This window comes from Ursus arctos, unplaced genomic scaffold (genome assembly GCF_023065955.2).
Source record: "Ursus arctos isolate Adak ecotype North America unplaced genomic scaffold, UrsArc2.0 scaffold_31, whole genome shotgun sequence".
In the NCBI taxonomy this organism is placed as follows: domain Eukaryota; kingdom Metazoa; phylum Chordata; class Mammalia; order Carnivora; family Ursidae; genus Ursus; species Ursus arctos.
The window spans coordinates 28,732,774-28,751,098 of NW_026622997.1; the positions used below are offsets into that span (position 1 = coordinate 28,732,774).

Sequence of the window (18,325 nt, forward strand, 5' to 3'; positions counted from 1 at the left end):
AGCGACGAGTAGAGATTTTCAGAAGTCGAATTGGCTCTGACACTTGCGGTTTCCGGAAGGGCTTCTCCATGATCGCTCCGCCTCTTCCGCCTGGTAGCTATATAAGGCTACTACGTCACTTCCGTTCTCTCTTCCACAGGAGGCTTACACGCCGCCGCTGGGGCTGCCGCCATGGTAAGACTGGAACCAGTGCGGGGATCCGGTGACATCGGAACCGGGACACGGAAAGTCTACTGTTAGGGGGCAGGAAATGCCCTATTCTGGGGGTTTGCAACTTTCTGTGTGAATCTTTGAGTCGCACCCCTGGGAAGGAAGGACTGAAGACATCCAGCTGTGGGGAGTGGGCCAGAGGAACTGTCGCCCCAGGGCGCTCGAAAGCGGCGAAAAGGCTTGGGCGTGAATGGGGACCTCAGGTCTCCGCCACTCAGAGTGTACTTTTGGGAATGGGCAGAAGATTTGCCCCCTCCCAGAGGTTGCGTTTTCCCGAGCCTGAACACTTAATGTTCTGCGTGCAGGACTGAGGAGTTTGTTGTGAGAAAACTGAAGGGGGAGGGATCGTTGCTCCCTGTATAACAAGCTTGACGTTTCTGTTAGAGGTTACTGTTTGATGGTAGTTCCAAGTGCCTGATTTCTCCCCCTATCTCTGTCAGTCTCTAGTGATCCCTGAGAAGTTTCAGCACATTTTGCGAGTACTCAACACCAATATCGATGGGCGGCGGAAAATAGCTTTTGCCATCACTGCAATTAAGGTAAAGTAGGGTAAGGAATGGAGCATATAAATGAAACTGTAGTTCTTAAGACAGCTCTAAGTGAGGCAAAGTTGAGGAAACCTGTCCCAACCAGATCACCTTAGCTGCTGGGTAAAATAAAGAATGGTTAAAAGAGTGACTAGTTCCCTTAGCCCCTTAACCACATTTGCCCGAAAAAGTAAGTAATGAAAGCCAGTCAGGTCAAGCCAAGATAACTTCTGTCTTAGCAGATGGGGAGTGTTGCCTTGTCTACTAGAATTCGCTGAAATTTTATTGGACCATCATGTGAGGTTCGTTCTAAGTTTGGTTTCTGCCCCCTACAGCAGTGCATCATAACAGCAACCGTTCCTGTGAAATCTATGCCCTAGAAATTGTGAAATTGTACATTGGGAGGGGTAGAAATGACAACAGACTTCTAAGTATGAAGAAACCGATAGTTGGGCAGTGGGAGGGGTATTGGTACATCTTGAGCAGAGCATTTATTCCAAATGCCGGAGGTGAATGAAATGCATTTTTAGTTGGTGGGAACCAGTATTTGGCTCATTGTATGCATTACGTCAGTGAATATAAGCTTGAATGTTTTCTTTAACCAACCTAACAAACTGGACTTCCAGTTGGGGACTTTCTACTGTATTTTTTATTTATTTTTTGGTTAGTATGTATAATTGTGAGTATGGCTGAATGTATTTTTTTTTAAAGATTTTTATTTATTTATTTGTTTGACAGAGATAGAGACAGCCAGCGAGAGAGGGAACACAAGCAGGGGGAGTGGGAGAGGAAGAAGCAGACTCATAGCGGAGGAGCCTGATGTGGGGCTCGATCCCATAACGCCGGGATCACGCCCTGAGCCGAAGGCAGATGCTTAACCGCTGTGCCACCCAGGCGCCCCTGAATGTATTTTTTGCTAGTATGTGGATACTGTGGGGGCAGGGACAGTCCTGTCTTGTTCACAGTCCCCAGCTTCTGGTGCATCATAAGTGTTCATGCAGTGTTAGGAAATGGATCCAGGGATACTGTAGCCTGGTTTCAAAGAATTTAAAGGAAACATAAATATTGTACAGATAACTTGTTTAATCAAAACTGTATGTGCTAGCTTCGGTTCACAAAATTGATCAGATTCCTTTGGTTTTTCATGTTACACTGCAGGAAGCACAGCTTTTATTTGTCCTTAAAGGGTAAATAAAAAGGTTGCTTTCTTTTGTCATTATGTGAATCTAGAAAGGCAGTGTAAAATATACTAGTACCTTTTTAAGGGTTGCTATGAGGCTTAAATGGAATAGTGAATACAAACACACATATCTCAGAGGTCTATACAGCAGGTTCAGTTCCAGACAATAAAGTGAGTCAAATGCATTGTTTTGGTTTCCCAGTGCATATGCAAGTTACATTTACACTGTAGTTAATATTAAGTGTGTAATAGTATTATGTCTAAAAATTATGTACCTTAATTTAAAAATATTTTATCGCAAAAAAATGCAGATCGTCAAGAGCTTTCAAGGAGTCGTGATCACAGATCACTATAACATACAATAATGAAAAGGTTTGAAGTACTTTGAGAATTACCAAAATGTGACAGAAGCGCAAAGTGAGAAAATGCTGTTGGAAAAATGGCATCGATAGACTTGGTTGATGCAGGATTTGCCACAGCTTTCAACGTGTAAACAAAACAAAGCAGGGTATCTGCACAGTGCAGTTAAACAATATGTGCCTGTATAAAAGATGGTCATGATTAATGGTATGCTTGTATTAAACCCTTTCTCTTTTCCTCTTTGAAATTACCTGGTTTTGTAGTTACTTCCGATAAATAATGTGTCATAGCCTTTGTAGTCCACTTAAAAAAACTTAACCAAAGGACTTTAAGGTAGTTCGTGAACTTTGTAGTAAGTCTCTTAGGGATCCTGATGCTTTGTTTATCAGTGGGAAAGGTTATTCCTAGAGATAGATGATACAGAGATTTTTGCTAATCGTGTGGAGAGCCAGCAAATGCAGCTAGCTCTTCCTCTGGTGAGAGAACTAAAGCTTGACTAGGAGGGGATCTTTTGTTAAGGATCCAGAATGGAGGGGTAATACTTGGAAACTGGAGGGAAGTACGGTATGGGGAAAGGATTCTTCAAAAGATGTGGCTGAAGAAGTGGTAAGTGAGATTAATTGGCTGGGGAAGGATGAAGAATGAAGTGGAGGTTGACAGTAAGAAGATATCGAGAGGTAATACAGACCCTATAAGATTATTCTGTGTCATGATTCCTTCCTAAATGTTTGGTTTCAACTTGTAGACTTTTGCTATGGGTATTATTTAAGGTTGCCTGGTTGTCTACCTTTCCTCTAAATCAGGTCACGTGATACTGCCCTCTATGGGTTATTTGGAAACCTGGTTGGAGTTGGGCATAATCACTGAGAGGTACCACTGGCTTTGTTTATGAGGAATTTGTGTTCTGTCCAGTGAGTAACACTACTAAATACTATACAAGAGTAGAATTAAGTTAGTGTCAACTCTTACATGGTCAAGGCTCTTGGACAACAAATATGAGTGATGGTCCCCTGACTTAACTCTTTTGGATCGAGAAAACAGGGTGGTCTCCTTGGAAGAGAAAAGGGATCTAACTTAGAAAGTTGACAAGTCAATATCAGCCCACAAACAGGGCTATCAGAAATCTTAGCCAGGGGCACTTGGGTGTATCTGTCAATTAAGCATCTGTCTCTTCTCTTCATCTCAACTCAGGTCTTAATCTCAGGGTCATGAATTCAGACCCACCTCTCCCCCATTGGGCTCCATGCTGGGCATGGAGCCTACTTTTTTTAAAAAGTTTAGAGCAGGGGCGCCTGGGTGGCACAGCGGTTAGGCGTCTGCCTTCGGCTCAGGGCGTGATCCCGGCGTTATGGGATCGAGCCCCACATCAGGCTCCTCTGCTGGGAGCCTGCTTCTTCCTCTCCCACTCCCCCTGCTTGTGTTCCCTCTCTCGCTGGCTTTCTCTATCTCTGTCGAATAAATAAAATCTTTAAAAAAAAAAAAATAAAAAAAAAAAATAAAAAGTTGAGAGCAATTCTTTAAAAACTAGATTATTGGAAAAAATTAAACATTCAAAAGTAGAAGGAAGAAAATTAGCCCCTATGAATATCTAACAAAAATTCAAAATCTTGTTCATCTATATTCTTCCCTATCATTTAAAAGTAAATCTCAGACATAACTATTTTAACTATAAATATTTATATTTGAGAAAGACTTAGACCTTAATCTCTTCTGTTGGGTTTGGGGTGGGAGGTTTGTTTCGTTTTTTAAGATTATTGGAGAGAATGTGTGAGCGGAGGGGCAGAGGGAGAGAGAGAATCCTAAACGCTGAGAGGAGCCCAACACGGGGCTTGATCTCACAGTCCTGAGATATGACCTGAGCCAAAACCAAGAGTTGGATACTTAACTGAATGAGCTACCCAGGTGTCCCAAGACCTTAATCTCTTCTGAATCAACCTGATAATTTGATTTTCTAGGTCACTTTTTTTTTTTCTTTAAGATACTGATTTGAGCAAAAGCGTGCAGTTGAGGGGGGGGCGGGGCAGAGGGACAGAGAGAAGCAGACTCCCAGCTAAGCAGGGAACCCTGTGTGCGGCCTGATCCCAGGACCAGGAGATCATGACCTGAGTCGAAGGCATACACATAACCGACCCAGGCACCCCTCTAGGTCACTTCTTACACAGGGGAAATATCTCTCTCCATTTCTTGGGGCTTGAGACAAGTTATCCCAGACTTGTTGGCTTAAAACAACAAAAACTTACTCCCATAGTTGTGGAGGCCAAACATCCAAAATCAAGGTGTCAGCGAGCCATGCTCCCTCTGAAGGCTCTAGGAATCCTATCTTCTGGTGGTTGCCAGCAGTCCTTGGTTTTCCTTAGCTGTGTCGCTCCTATCACATGGCCTTCCACTCTGTCCTCTCTTTTATAAGGATACCAGCCATTGGATTCAGGGCCTTCCCTAATCCAGTGTAACCTCATTTTAACTAGTTATATTCGCAGTGGCCCTTTTTCCAAATAAGGTCATGTTCTGGGATCCTAGATGGACATATGTGGCGGGGAGGGGGCACTATTTAACCCAGCACATCATCCTTCACTATTCAGATGTTTGCTTCATGAGTCGGGTGGCAAGGAGTACTGGTGTTGGTGCTAATACAGTGCCACCGGTGTAAGCATTAGTTCTTTTTAGTTTGGTTTGGGCACTTAGCTCCCTGTGGCCTGGTCATCTCTGGGCACTGACAAAATCCAAGTTTGTGATCTTGGAAAACTGTGATCATAGCAATGGGGTGACCTGCCCAAAGAATTATGACCCTTAGAGACCCAGAACACCACAGTCCTACCCCCTTGATCAACCATGTTAATGTAGAAGCCCTCAGTCTTGCTGCATTGGTGCCATAGAAGCTTTGAGAGCACCAAGCCTTTACAATGCAGAGACTAGAAGGTATGCTCTTGGGTGTTGCAGTGTCTTTTACAGCCAGTATTTGACAGCTGTATATGCTGAGCAGTGTGAAAAGATTTTGCTTTTCAGACCTGTCCCTGAAATAAAAAAGTTTTTCTCCTATTTAATGGTTTGGTTTTGTATCTAGAAAAGTAATAACACACCGGGTGGTTGCAGGCCTGACCTTTGTGTGCTTTTGAATAGTGGGGCTATAAAGGGAACCAAAAAAATCAGACTCAACCCCAAATTCCAAACCCTCTTCTCAGGGTGTGGGGCGAAGATATGCTCATGTGGTGTTGAGGAAAGCAGACATCGATCTCACCAAGAGGGCCGGAGAGCTCACTGAGGATGAGGTGAGGACAAAGAAGGGGGGCTGTGGCCTGGGCCTGCCTTCGAAGGGAAGCCCTCTGTATCTGACCGTTCTCCTGCCTGTTAGGTGGAACGTGTGATCACCATTATGCAGAATCCTCGCCAGTATAAGATCCCAGACTGGTTTTTGAACAGACAAAAGGACGTGAAGGATGGAAAGTACAGCCAGGTGTGTATTGAGATGGGAGAGATGCAGGGTATCTAGTTAGAATTAGTAGTAGGAGGTCAGTGGGTAGAACATTCCTCACCATCTCTTCCAAATCCAGGTCCTGGCCAATGGTCTAGACAACAAACTTCGTGAAGACCTGGAGAGACTGAAGAAGATTAGGGCCCACAGAGGGCTGCGCCACTTCTGGGGGTAAGTAGGGGTGGGAGTCTCCCCTCCCTCCCTGCCCCTAGACTCCCAGAGATTTGTCATGCTCTGCCTTCTCTTTCCAGATGTTTCCTTTGCATTGTGTGTAACTTGTGACCCTTCTCTCTTCTCACCTGCAGACTTCGTGTCCGAGGCCAGCATACCAAGACCACAGGGCGCCGTGGCCGCACCGTGGGTGTGTCCAAGAAGAAATAAATCTGTAGGCCTTGCCTGTTAATAAAATCGTTTCTACACCTAAGCCGCCTTCTGTGTGATTCTCTCCATTCTTCTGGGGACCTGATAGGGAAAACTATCGCGCTGGGCCCTGTGGGTGGTTTTCCTTTCTTGGTTGATTGCTGCACTCAGCTACCCAAACCAGCCGCCCCCTGTCTGGGCCACTCCCCGCCCTACCTGAAGCAACCCTGTGGTACCCGCCCTTGAACGGGAGAGCTGGATAACCCCCCCCCCCAATGATGGGGTGTCCCAAGGCAGTTTCAAGACAACCGGGGCCCCCGGTGGCTGGTGTGCGCAAGGGCTTAGCTGGTGTGGGTACTTTGAGCCTAACCAGTTGACCGCCCCTGGTTTTCTTTTTAAAAGTTGTGGGGTGGGGGGAGGCGCCGAGGCCTGGAAGTTATGGGCTCTCGGTGGGGATGAAATCCTCTTAAATCGTTGACCCGGAAGAGCTGGGCTCCGCAGCAGAGCGAGGGGGCGCGCGTGTGGTTGAGGAAGTTGGCCGCGGCTGGTAGGCTGTCCTGCGTTCGCTTCCGCGACTGCGGCACGCTCCAGATTCGGCTGCCGCCGGTGCTCTGCCTGCGGTATTCCGTCCGCCGCGGCCGCGAAGCTTCTAAGCAGCTTCCGGGGAGGCGGGTGTGCGTGCGGCCCTACACCCTCCCAGGGAGGGGGGCGGGACCCAGCCGCCACCGCGGGCGGGGGAGGGGCGGCCAGCGCTGCAACGAAACCTCACCATGGAGCCGAGCTTTGGGGCGGCGGGGCCCCGACAAGGTAACCTTCCCGCAGTTACGGCTGTGCCCCCCCCCCCCCCCCAGCCTCCCGGGTCTCGGCGCTCTTCTGCGCCGGTACTGGCCGCGCGCACCAGCCGCCCGCTCCATCCCAGGCGTGGCCGGTTAGGGATTCAGGTCACGTACACCTGGGGCGTCCGCCCACTAACCGCCCTCATCTTTCTCTCCAGGTCACTTGTGATACCCCACACCATGCCCCTCAGCCTCTTCCGGCGCCTTCTCCTTGCCGCCCTGCTGCTGGTGATTATCTGGACCCTCTTCGGGCCTTCGGGCATCGGGGAAGAGCTGCTGAGCCTCTCGCTGGCCTCCCTGCGCCCGGCTCCGGCCTCCCCAGGGCCGCCCCTGGCCCTGCCCCGCCTCCTGATCCCCAATGAAGAGGCGTGCAGGGGTCCCGGCGCCCCACCCTTCCTGCTCATCCTTGTGTGCACGGCCCCAGACAACCTGAACCAAAGAAATGCCATTCGGGCTTCGTGGGGCGGGCTGCGCGAGGCCCGGGGGCTCAGGGTGCAGACTCTCTTTCTGCTCGGAGAGCCAAGCTTGTGGCATCCTACGAGGGAGCCCCACGGCATCGATCTAGTGCAGGAGGCAGCAGCCCAGGGGGACATCTTGCAGGCGGCCTTCCGGGACTCCTACCGTAACCTTACTCTCAAGACCCTCAGCGGGCTGAACTGGGCAAACAAACACTGCTCCATGGCCCGCTACATCCTCAAGACAGACGATGACGTGTTTGTCAATGTCCCCGAACTGGTATCAGAGCTGATTCGGCGAGGGGGCCGTTGGGAACAATGGGAGAAGGGCAAGGAGCCGCCTCCAAGAGAGGTTGAGGCTGGAGATGAAGACTGGGAAGTAGGGTCTGTCTTGAGGAGCCAGCCAATGCCTCTTTTGTACCTGGGCCGTGTGCACTGGCGGGTGCACCCCTCTCGGACACCAGGGAGCAAGCACCAGATATCAGAGGAGCAGTGGCCTCCCACCTGGGGCCCCTTTCCACCCTATGCCTCTGGCACAGGGTACGTGCTGTCAGCTTCTGCTGTGCAGCTCATCCTGAAAGTGGCCAGCCGGGCACCCTCTCTGCCACTGGAGGATGTCTTTGTGGGGGTAAGCGCCCGACGAGGAGGCCTCACCCCAACCCACTGTGTTAAGCTGGCTGGGGCCACCCACTACCCCTTGGACCGGTGCTGCTATGGGAAATTCCTGCTGACATCCCATAAGCTGGACCCTTGGAAAATGCAGGAAGCCTGGAAGCTGGTGGGCGGCTCTGAAGGAGAAAGGATGGCACCCTTCTGCTCCTGGCTTCAGGAAGTTTTGGGCATCCTTCGGTGTCGGGTAATAGCCTGGCTTCACAGCTGAGAGTGCCTGGGGCCACAGGAGTGAGTGAGGGTCTAGCTGGCACCCCCACAACCTTCTCTCGCCCAGGCCTAAGGCAGGGGGCCCTGACTGGCTGCAGCTACCAGTGTCCTCTATCAGATGCTCTATTACTGAAGATGGAGGAATACAGGAGAAATTCAGGGGCCTGGCCTGCCAGCCCCAGTGATGGTCACCAGGAAGAGCAAAACAATGCTGGGGCTGTCCTCTCCAGCTGTGGCACAGGAGGGGCACAAGCTCCTCAATAAACTTGTCTGTCTACCTCTTCGAGTGCAGCGTGGTCCTCACCAGGAGCCCAAGAACGCAAACCTGGGGAGCCTGGAGGCTGCCAGACCATGCTGGATGGGAAGGACATCGCCAGGGACGTGGGAAAGAGAGGAGGAAGGCCCCTAAAGAACAAGACTAAGGTCACAGTGATAAAATACAGGGTGAGGGAAGAAGGATACCATGACCCCCTCAGATCCTAGAGTAGTTCCATGCTAGGCAAAGGGAGGGGAACAGGTTCCCAAGATGATCTAGACACATTATCCAAAACAAAACAAAAAAATCTTTAATACCAACCCAGCCCTGGAGCCAGCTGTCCCTCCCCAACTGGAGAAGGCGCACACCGCCCCCTCCTTATTCCAAGGAACAGGGTCAATTCCCCACAGGCACAGGCAATCCTGGGGACAGACTGTTCTCAGGCCACCATGGAGCATGGCTCAGCACACAAATCTGTCCAGGGCAGATAGCCGGGCCCTCAGGGGCTTGGCCTTCTTCTCTTGCTTCTGTGGCTGTAGCTCAAGGCTCTGCCGGACTTTATCCTGGGTGGGGAGACAGGGGTAAGGTGAGAAGTGGCAGGCTGGCAAGAGCAGAGGCACTGGCAGGAGGGTGCAGCCCATGGGATGCCTGGCCCATCCCCCAATGATCATTTACCCGGTGCTCCTCATCCATGACCTTCCTCTTCCTCTTCACCAGGCTTGCTGTCGAGCTGCGGCCCTTCCGCTTTGGCTTCGGCTGGAAGGGAGCTTTGGCCTCAGGGTCGTAGCCCTAAGGTGGGGGTTAGACAAGGGTGAAATCCTCAGAGGCCAGGAAATGTGGCAGCCCCCATCTGCTGTGCCGTACTTCGGGGGACATGGCACAGGGAGCATGGGGAGGGGAGTAGGGCCTGAGCACTGGGGCCTGCTCCATACCAGCCTCTCTATCCGCTCCTTCTTCTCTTGCTCCAAAGAGATGACATCAACCTCTGCCAGGGCTCGTGGATCCAGACAGATGAGCTCTGCAGGGACCTGGAGGTGTCAGAGGCACAGGAAAGGGTCACAGGAGGGTAACCCAAAGAGGGACGGAGGCCAGAGGCTGCTAAATCCCACTCTTGCCAAGACTCTTGGGGCATGGGGAGCTCTCCCCAACCCCAGCCCAAACCACACACAGGCTCATGCTCACCTTCTCCAGCAGGGCCTTCACCTCCCACTCCTGGCGCTGCTTCTGGCTCCTATAAGGGTTACTCTCCAGGCCATCAAAGTTGGGTTCAGCAGCCCCTAGAGGGACAGAGAAGCATGGAGCCATAACCAGAACCCAGCCCAGCAGCTCCAACCCAACCAAGCCCTTTGCTCCTGGCTGTCTTGAGCCAACCCAAACTTCACCCAGAATTCATTCACACGGATCCCATCCCCTGGCCCACTCACCAGGGACCAGCATGCTGGTGATGCCGCCATTGTGCCCCACCCCCAGCACATCTTCAAAGGGGCAGAAATGAAGGCCATGCACGTGGCCTGAGAGCCGGTGGGTGAGGTAAGGCTGCTCCAGGGAGGGTGGGCTGGCCTTGCCCTGCCCTGCCCATATGTTCACCACGTCACCGATGCCTGCAGCCAGCAGTCCCCGCTGGGAAAAGGCCAGGTGCCCCGCTCCCTGGGGCAGGGTCCGAGCACTCAGAGGCTGGAACATCCCTCGTAGGTCAAAGATCTTCAGCTGGTGGTCCAGGCCAGAGGTGGCCATGTACCTGGTGGAGAGAGGGCAGTCAATGAATCTGTTGTGTGGACTTACTGAACAGGGCTGTGGCCAAGTGCAGGCGTAAAGTCTTACAGATGAGGAAACTGAAGCTCAGAGGAGGGAGAGCAAGGTGAGTGGCTGAGCTAGAATTCAAGTCAGGCCTGTCTCTTCGGTGTCTGTCCTCTTAATCAAAGGGAGAGCGCACACTCCCACCTGTACCGAAATGACATGTTCCGCTGCACACACAGCACGGTGGCTCAGCAAAGAGAAGGACTGACAGCAGTGGTCAGGGAGGACTTCATAATAAAACTGGGATTGGAGCTGTTCGAGGTCATTCTCAAGGAAGCACAAGAAACATACAGCAGGTACAAATGTAAGATCACCACAGCGTGGAGGTGAGATGGAAACAGGTCTGTTTTCGGGACTGGTGGGACAAGAGCTCTGCAGGATTACGAGGGGACAAATTGGAGGGGCTCTTTAAACTCAGACTGAGGACCCAGATTCCCCAACACTGCTCTCTAGCAATGAGAGATAAGCAGACAAGCTGAAGCCTTCATGGAGCTGAGAAAAGCGGAGGAAGCAATGACAGAATGCGCTGGAGGACGTGCCCCACCCTGTTTCCCTGGAAGAAGGGAGGGCAACACTCTCGGAATCCTGCACTGTGGCTGTTTGTTTTCAGAGGTTGGGAGTTTGAGAGGGAGGCTGAAGGGAGAGCAGCAAGGCCAGGGGATGTCAGTTTACCAAGAGGCCACGGACTCTCTTCTTCTTGGCTGTGAACCTCAGAAGAGGGAGCCTCAGAGAGGCTTCTCCGAGAGGCACGAGCCCTGTGATGGGACTGAACAGACGCCCAGCTGGACTCTACTGCAGACACAAGACGATCAAGGCCCCAGTTCCAGCAGGTAGGACGACCACCAGTGCTAGCCAGGAATTACTGAGGGCTCCTCGGACACAGGGTCAAACCTTTCAGTCAACCCACAACTCAAGGGCACATGCTGGCTTCTCTCCCCACTCTCTTTGGGATCCGCTGCACAAATCCCAGCCCACTGGCTGGAAGGCATCCAGGCTACACTACCACGCTTCTAAACTTGGAGAAAACAGTTTAGTTCTGAGAATCCAATCCAATCCTAATGCAAGCTTCCAGAATGCCTCTTAAGGCAGACACTAAGCCTCATCTCTTCTTGTCTGAGGTGCTCCCGAGGAGGACCAGAGATAAGCAGAGGTGGGCCTAAGATCAAGGACCACAGCTGTTCTCAAGGTGTTGACCAAATCTCAGGGAACTAAGTGATTAGGCCTTGGGCACAGCATTACCTGACCGAAACAGCTCAGAGAAGGCAAATCACAGCTTAGATTCAGGGGCCCACAGAAAGCACTCTCCTAAAGTCAGGCTGGCACAAATACAGAGTAAAAATAGTTGAGACAAATCACTTGGCCCCAAAGATACAACAACTATGGGAGGACAAGGGGGGGTCTGAGCATCTGGAAGGTTTTTATAAGTTGGTGGCTACCAGGCTGTTACTTTTCCTGACTTTCTTTAAAACCATTTAAAAATAAAGTTACATGGTTTATACCTCATGTAGAAGATTCCCGCACAGTAGTGTGAGAGGAAGAAAACAGCTGTGGGAAAGATCAGTCTGCCAACAGCACCAGGACACGCCAGAAGCAGGAAGAACCAGAGGCTGGAAAGTGGCTGCGAGCGTCATGCACCTTCACAGGAGAGCGCAAGGATGGAGAGAAACAGACCTCGGAGGGCCCTCCAGGGGACAGCAGCCGGGACTTCACAGGGGGTCATGGGCAGTAATGAAGTGATGTCACCAAAGTAGCTGAACCTGGGCACCCAGGAAGCACCCAGTAAGCAGCAATTTGGTTCCTGTCCTGATAGCTGAAGACCATGGGGCTGTGTAGCTAGAGGTGTCAAGTCAAATTCTGGGTGACAGGAAAATGTGGCAGAAAGGGAGCAAGCAAGGAGGAGTCAGGGAGTGGGATGACCTATCCCGTGACAGACACATTAAGTCTGGGGTGACAGAAGACAACGCAGCAGAAATTAAATGCATCTCCTGAATAATCATTTCTGTAAACTACAGCCCCCCCGTCTCTGTACATAAAGTGGAATACTGTACAGGGTAGGCTCGATGGCCTCTTCATCATCCTTGTACCCGCCCCCCAGCCCAGAACCTCAGCCCAGAGCCCAGCCCGCAGCAGGTGCCTGCGAGTGCCTAATAAAGAAAGGAATTAAGAGGAACACCCACTAATCCCATTAGAGGGAACTTGTGTGGAACACAGCACGCCAGGTACGTACACACACACACACACCCCTGATGGCACAGCGGGGCAGCTGCAAACTCCCCAGGAGTAGAAATTCAGAGCAGGCCCACCATTCCTATCCCTCATGTCACCAACCAGGCCTAAAGAGAGAACGATCACCTTCAATGATGCCAATGGTGAAAGCCAGGGCTCCATACTCCCTGGGCACCATGCTAAACTCTATATGCCTTAACTCACGTTAACGTCGAGGACGGCTTTACGAACTAAGCCCAGGGCTTGGTGACCTACAGCCCATGAGCCAAATAGCTCTGGCCCACCACCTACTTCTGGACAGCCCTCAAGCTCCGAATGGTTTGGCCATTTTTAAGCGCCCAGAAAAGTTCAAAAATATTTTGAAACAGGTGAAAATTACATAGAAGATTCAAATTTCAGCGTCCACAGAGGAAGGTGTATCGGAGCACGACCGCACTCGTTCACTGGCTTCTTCTGTGGTTGCCTTTGTACTACAACAGCCCGGGAGACCGGTCAGGACCGACACCACATGTGGCATGTCACCTCTTTGCACCACTTGTGGGCTCATGACAACTCACAGTGACACAGTTATAACTTGACAGCGTTTCAAGTACCACCTATCTCATCATCTGTGTGAAAGAGGTCTTTGAAGATGAAATAGGTAAAATCTCTCCAGAGATCCATGTTAACAGATAAACATTTGTAACTGGGTTTGCTGATTTAGAACATAACTTTGAACCTCAATTGAGCAAAATGTTATCCTCAAAAAGAAGAATCCAATTCTTCCCATTAGTGGACCTGTATTACAAAAATACTATATTCAGTAACTATTATATTTTTAATTTTATTGCTTAAAAATTTGTGATGCTTTGTTTTCTCTTACTCAAATACCTATATGATACACTCAAATTTGCCTCTTGGCCAGCAAAACCTAAAATCTTTACTATCTGGCTCTTTACAGAAAAAGCTTTCTGACCCTTGAGCTAGATACTCATCCCTACTCTTGGGGCGAGGAAAGTATGTGGCACAAAGAGGTTATGAAATGTGCCCACACTTACATGGCTGGTCAGTGGTTAACACGAGGATTTATTTACCTTCTTGTTTTTTTTTGAGTAGGCTCCACGCCCATCATGGAACTCAATGCAGGCCTTTAACTCACGACCCTAAGATCAAAACCTGAGCTGAGATCAAGAGTCAGACACTTAACCGACTGAGCCACCCAGGTGCCCCAACGAGGATTTAAACCTAGACAGCTTGACTGGGAGTCTGTGCTCCTAAAGGCACACTGCCTTCTATACCTTTCTACCCAGCTATGACCTCCCCAGCACCTCATGACCAAACAAGTGACTTACGTGCCTGCAGAATCTACGGCCACAGCCCGGACCCCACCCCGATGACAGAGAATCTTTGCCAGTGGCTCCTTCATGGCCGGACTCCATAAGGACACGGTACCTGGGCGTCAGGAGAGAGGAGCCAAAGTTACTAATAAGCGCTGTGGTGATCACATCTGGGAAAGACAGGGTCTCAAGGCCAAGGGGTAACGAGAGGGAGGAACAGGGGCAACCTGAAGGCACTTGCAAGGTACAAACATAGAAGCAAAGCCGGTCAGGGTGATCAGAGAGTCAAAGCTCAGCCAGAGACCAACCATTGCTGTGTCCGAGATGGATGACGGCATTGTAAGGGTTCTTAGTCATGACATCCAGCCGTCCAGCCCGAGCGTTCAGAGCTGCCACAATCTTTCCCACTGACACATCCAGGTAGGTCAGAAACCCCGTCTCTGACTGAGAAAGAGAGAATGAGTCCTGATTGCCCTCTATCCTTCTACTGGGATCCCAGAGAAGAAGCAGTCTTCTCAAGGGCTGCCACCCAGTCCCTGTGCTCCATAGCCACTCACAGCCGTGGCAAGGAGGAAGTGGAAAGGCAGGAACTCCAGCCTTGTGACTCGGTCACAGCGGCGGATACAGTGGAGCTCGATGCCCTGGTTGTCATAGATGTGAAGCCAGCGATTCTGAGCGACAGCGAGCAGTGCCTCCGAATGCAGAAACCTGGAAGGAGGGGAGAAGTTGTTCAGTGGGAAAGGGGGTCAAGGGATGGTCATTCAATCCGGAAGGGGATGCCTCACCCACACTGACCGGATGTCCCGCACGGCCTCCATGACGTTTATCTCACACATGAGCCTCTTTGTTACCCAGTCCAGGGTGGCCACGTGACCCCGGCGCCCTCCAAAAGCCAGGTGTCTGTTGGAGGCAGGGGACAGGCAGAGTGTCAGTGCAGGAAAGCACCCTGACTCAGACCATTTGAGGTCTGTCCCACACCAGTCCCTCCTCTATATGCTCACCCTCACATGCAAACAAATCACAGGACCCTCCCCACATCATCAGCCTAAACATACACTGGTACAGCCGAGGAGGGTGTGGCTGAAGTGGTTAAGCAGATGAACCACATCCTAGTTCAACACACTGCTATCCAGCCTTACCTCCCGGTTGGGGAGTAATTCAGTCTGTAGGGTCCAAACTGCCTCAAGTTTAAATCAAAGTGCTGAGAAAGGAAAGAGTGGGGGGAAAAATCAAGAAAGAAGTGGCTCCTTTTAGTTGTTCCCTCTTCTAGTCCCCACTTCCACCTTGCTCTGCACCACCAATCCAGCCAGTGGCCCCTTTTCAACTCAGCCTCACCTTGGCCGCACTTGCAATATCCACAGCCTCCACAATGTCGGCCTGGCGTATCTTTGCTGTGTCTTCCCCATCCTCCCCTTCCAGAAACCTAGGAGTGAGTACTGGAGTTGCAGTAAAACTCCAAAACATGCAGCGGGTGGACCAACATGAAAATGAGAGAGAAAAGCCCCATAAAGCAGGGCCTGCGGAGGCCCACATTAGGGTCCACTTACCCGGGTTCCTCAGCAAGCAGTAGTTCAGAACGAGCAGCTTTAATACTTATTTCCTCTTCCTCAGCTTCGGCCACTTCAAGTCGGTTTCGGGTTTTGGACTTCGAATGTGGCAGCTATAACATCGTTGGTGGGGGAAAAGTGGGAGAAGAACCAGACATTATGTGGCATCCCAGGAGAGCCACGCGCCCCCCCCCCCCTCCACCCAACTCACTCGTATACTCCTGGGCTGCAACTTCTCCCCACTCTCCGGCTGGTCCTCACCTTTTTGGATTTGTCAATACGACGGAACTTCCGAGCTACCTCCACAGGGACCGGGGCAGGGCCTGGAAATGGATCCTGGGCCTGGGGAAGGAGAAAACAATTAGCAAAGAGGCTAGGGTTGATGACCCCGATCCTTGCACCCGTAAAGCACAAGGGGACTTGCCCGCCACCTTTTCAGGTCCCAGGCTCACCCCGGACACGCTCCGCTGAGGCTCAGTATTCCTCCGTTCTCGGTGTTTCCTCGGGAGCTGTGGTTTCCTGGAGATCCGAGACTTCTTTGCGATGTTAGTGTTCTTTGGCCTCTGGGGGCGGAGCTCACGATTCCTCTTCTTGTTACGAGGGGGCCCTGGAGAGGCTCCCGCAGCGGTCAGAGTGGCTTCTTCCTCCCAGTACCTCCGCGGTTTCTACAGGCACATCAGAAGCTCTAATAGTCCACAGCCCGCGCCCCGCCCCGCCCCCCGGGACCCCGCAGCTAAAAACTGCCCTTCCTAGGGAGGAGATGTCTCTACCTTCTTCTTGGCCTGAAGTCTGTCCTTCTTGGGCGGGACATCCCTGCCCTGTTTGGGTGCTGTTTCCATCTAGCCCACCCGAACGACGATCCACGTGCAAACTCCTCTCAGCAGTCCCACAGACAGCTTGTAAAATCCCGGAAGTCCGCCTGCCCTCATCCAATCAGCGCCTACCAGGTCTGAAGCCTTCTGGCGCCATCTTGAATGAGGGCTCACTTTCTCGAGGGGCGGGGCAGGCCTTGACCCCGCAATCCGGGGCAGGCCTTGATCCCACAATCCGGAGCAGCTGCTTATGCCCGAGTAGTGAAAGAAAGGTAGTCCGGGGCTGGGGCCTAAGTAACGGTGCGCATTCTCCTTCCGGCTTCGTTTCCCCATCTTGCCTAAAACCTCCTGAGTCCAGTCTTCGGACGGAACACCGTTCATTAAACATGCCAAAACTACGGTTCCCGGCATGCATCAGAAGACAGCTTCCGGCGCCGTCTTTTCCCAGCATTCTTTGTTTACTTCCAGGTTTAGTAATACTGAAGGGAGAACGTGAGTAGGGTTGGGTTACGGTTGAGGGCTTTAGGGTCTTGCTGCGCCCGCCACCCACCGGGGCCGGGGTAGAGGGCTCTCCCGGCTGGGGTGAGGCTGCGGTGCCCCGGGAGGTTGCCTCCCAAGAGTGCTGTCATTTCCGCAGGCCAGGCCAGAAAAGGGAGTTCGGGTACCTTCCACAGTGTGAGACCCAGCGCCCCTCTCCCGCTCCCCGCAGGCCTTCGTCCCCGCCATGGCCGAGCTAATCCAGAAGAAGCTACAGGGAGAAGTGGAGAAATATCAGCAGCTACAGAAGGGTAAGGGAGCAGGGTCGGTGCAGCCTCGCCCCAGTCCCTTCACTCAGCCCAAAGCCAAACCAAGATAATGATTTCTGCCCCACCCGAGGCCCCGCGTGCAGCTCCTTCCCCATCTCAGTGCTCTTCCCCACCCACTGACCTGCTGCCACATCCTTGTCTACTTCCTTAGCTCCATTTTCTTCTCACCAGGATTGGGGTCAGGCGGCACATTTCAGGTTTCTAATCAAGCCTTTTTTCCCAACCCCCAGACTTGAGTAAATCCATGTCAGGGCGGCAGAAGCTTGAAGCGCAACTAACAGAAAATAACATCGTGAAGGAGGTGAGAGAGGACTTGTGGGGGTGAGGAGGGACCTGTACTGGCTTTGGTTCTGATCATGTATGTCCCATCCCTTCATCAGGAGCTGGCCCTGCTAGATGGGTCCAACGTGGTCTTTAAACTTCTGGGTCCTGTGCTGGTCAAACAGGAGCTGGGAGAGGCTCGGGCCACCGTGGGGAAGAGGCTGGACTATATCACAGCTGAAATGTGAGTCTTCGTTGGGCCACCCTGCAATGCACCTGACACCGCTGGAGTAGAGGTGTTGAGGAGCCGTTGTAGAGTAGCTCCCGAGTAGCCGCCTCTTGTCCAGTTCCTCTAAACCCTCTCCAGATCTCAGGTTTTCTATCAATCTCCTCCTTGTCTTCAGCACTCTCAGTAGTAAGTCCCATGAATTTCTCCTTATTTGCTTCTTTGTCTCTCTTCCCTCTCCTCAGTAAGCGATACGAATCCCAGCTCCGGGACCTCGAACAGCAGTCAGAGCAACAGAGGGAGACCCTGGCTCAGCTGCAGCAGGAGTTCCAGCGGGCGCAGGCAGCCAAGGCAGGGGCTTCTGGAAAGGCCTGACCCCGTCGGTGGGGGGGGGGGGGGGGGGGAAGGGGAGGGGAGGGAATGAGGCAGCTCTAGGGTCTATACTGTAGCTAATAAAATGTGAAAACACCTGGCTGTTTTCTGACCAGCCACTTTCTGTCATAATTGTCTCCATTTGTTCCCTGGGCCTCTTCCACTTAATATGCACACCACGTACATTACTCCGTCAGGTCCAAATTCTTGTACCTGAAATCTCTCTGCAGCAGAGTAATCCTTCCTTCTTTCCTGAGACTAAAATCTGAAATGTATCAAACCTACTTGTCTGTATATGCAACCCTAATTCTTCCTTATCTTGGTTGGCACACCCTTTCAGGAAACAGGAGAAGAGCACTTACAACACAACAACTGTTGGGAAGGTCAGTTTAATGGCAGAACTCACAGTAATCTAAACTGAGACCCCAAG

At 51.6% G+C, this 18,325-nt stretch overlaps 4 protein-coding genes across 5 annotated transcripts; 3 read left to right on the forward strand and 1 right to left on the reverse strand.

Moving 5' to 3' along the window:
- Positions 1-105: 105 nt before the first annotated feature.
- RPS18 (ribosomal protein S18) lies at positions 106-6,170 on the forward strand. Its single transcript, XM_026482651.3, has 6 exons — positions 106-174; positions 651-749; positions 5,457-5,543; positions 5,627-5,728; positions 5,826-5,917; positions 6,052-6,170. Exons 1-6 carry the CDS (start codon positions 172-174, stop codon positions 6,125-6,127), a joined length of 459 nt encoding a protein of 152 aa, XP_026338436.1. The 5' UTR covers positions 106-171; the 3' UTR covers positions 6,128-6,170.
- A 643-nt stretch (positions 6,171-6,813) lies between these two features.
- Positions 6,814-13,392, forward strand: B3GALT4 (beta-1,3-galactosyltransferase 4). Its single transcript, XM_026482658.4, has 2 exons — positions 6,814-6,913; positions 7,101-13,392. The coding sequence occupies exon 2, from the start codon at positions 7,123-7,125 to the stop codon at positions 8,275-8,277; it is 1,155 nt and encodes a 384-aa protein (XP_026338443.1). The 5' UTR covers positions 6,814-6,913; positions 7,101-7,122; the 3' UTR covers positions 8,278-13,392.
- Positions 8,820-16,336, reverse strand: WDR46 (WD repeat domain 46). The gene is made up of 15 exons (XM_026482656.4): positions 16,189-16,336; positions 15,871-16,083; positions 15,680-15,760; positions 15,419-15,531; positions 15,207-15,294; positions 15,011-15,072; positions 14,667-14,771; positions 14,429-14,579; positions 14,180-14,315; positions 13,887-13,986; positions 9,957-10,270; positions 9,715-9,809; positions 9,465-9,560; positions 9,208-9,321; positions 8,820-9,095 (listed from the first exon to the last, which is right to left on the reverse strand). Exons 1-15 carry the CDS (start codon positions 16,255-16,257, stop codon positions 8,994-8,996), a joined length of 1,839 nt encoding a protein of 612 aa, XP_026338441.2. The 5' UTR covers positions 16,258-16,336; the 3' UTR covers positions 8,820-8,993.
- Positions 16,337-16,686: 350 nt separating this feature from the next.
- On the forward strand, positions 16,687-18,012 carry PFDN6 (prefoldin subunit 6). 2 transcript variants are annotated; one of them, XM_026482659.4, is made up of 5 exons: positions 16,687-16,722; positions 16,868-17,018; positions 17,267-17,337; positions 17,417-17,541; positions 17,769-18,012. In XM_026482659.4, exons 2-5 carry the CDS (start codon positions 16,955-16,957, stop codon positions 17,896-17,898), a joined length of 390 nt encoding a protein of 129 aa, XP_026338444.1. In that variant the 5' UTR covers positions 16,687-16,722; positions 16,868-16,954; the 3' UTR covers positions 17,899-18,012. The 2 variants fall into 2 exon arrangements, with proteins under 2 accessions (XP_026338444.1, XP_057160832.1); XM_057304849.1 differs by having other exon boundaries at positions 16,697-17,018.
- The last annotated feature ends 313 nt before the right edge of the window (positions 18,013-18,325 follow it).

Coding starts and splice junctions, on each gene's coding strand:
- RPS18 (XM_026482651.3), top strand. Junction 5,544..5,626: donor GAGAGCTCACTGAGGATGAG/GTGAGGACAAAG, acceptor CCTGCCTGTTAG/GTGGAACGTGTGATCACCAT. Junction 5,729..5,825: donor AGGATGGAAAGTACAGCCAG/GTGTGTATTGAG, acceptor TTCCAAATCCAG/GTCCTGGCCAATGGTCTAGA.
- WDR46 (XM_026482656.4), bottom strand. CDS start 16,257: ATGGAAACAGCACCCAAACAGGGCAGGGATGTCCCGCCCAAGAAGGAC. Junction 15,295..15,418: donor CTGCTTGCTGAGGAACCCGG/GTAAGTGGACCC, acceptor ACTCACTCCTAG/GTTTCTGGAAGGGGAGGATG. Junction 14,580..14,666: donor GAGGCCGTGCGGGACATCCG/GTCAGTGTGGGT, acceptor CCCTCCTTCCAG/GTTTCTGCATTCGGAGGCAC.
- B3GALT4 (XM_026482658.4), top strand. CDS start 7,123: ATGCCCCTCAGCCTCTTCCGGCGCCTTCTCCTTGCCGCCCTGCTGCTG.
- PFDN6 (XM_026482659.4), top strand. CDS start 16,955: ATGGCCGAGCTAATCCAGAAGAAGCTACAGGGAGAAGTGGAGAAATAT. Junction 17,338..17,416: donor AAAATAACATCGTGAAGGAG/GTGAGAGAGGAC, acceptor TCCCTTCATCAG/GAGCTGGCCCTGCTAGATGG. Junction 17,542..17,768: donor GACTATATCACAGCTGAAAT/GTGAGTCTTCGT, acceptor CCCTCTCCTCAG/TAAGCGATACGAATCCCAGC.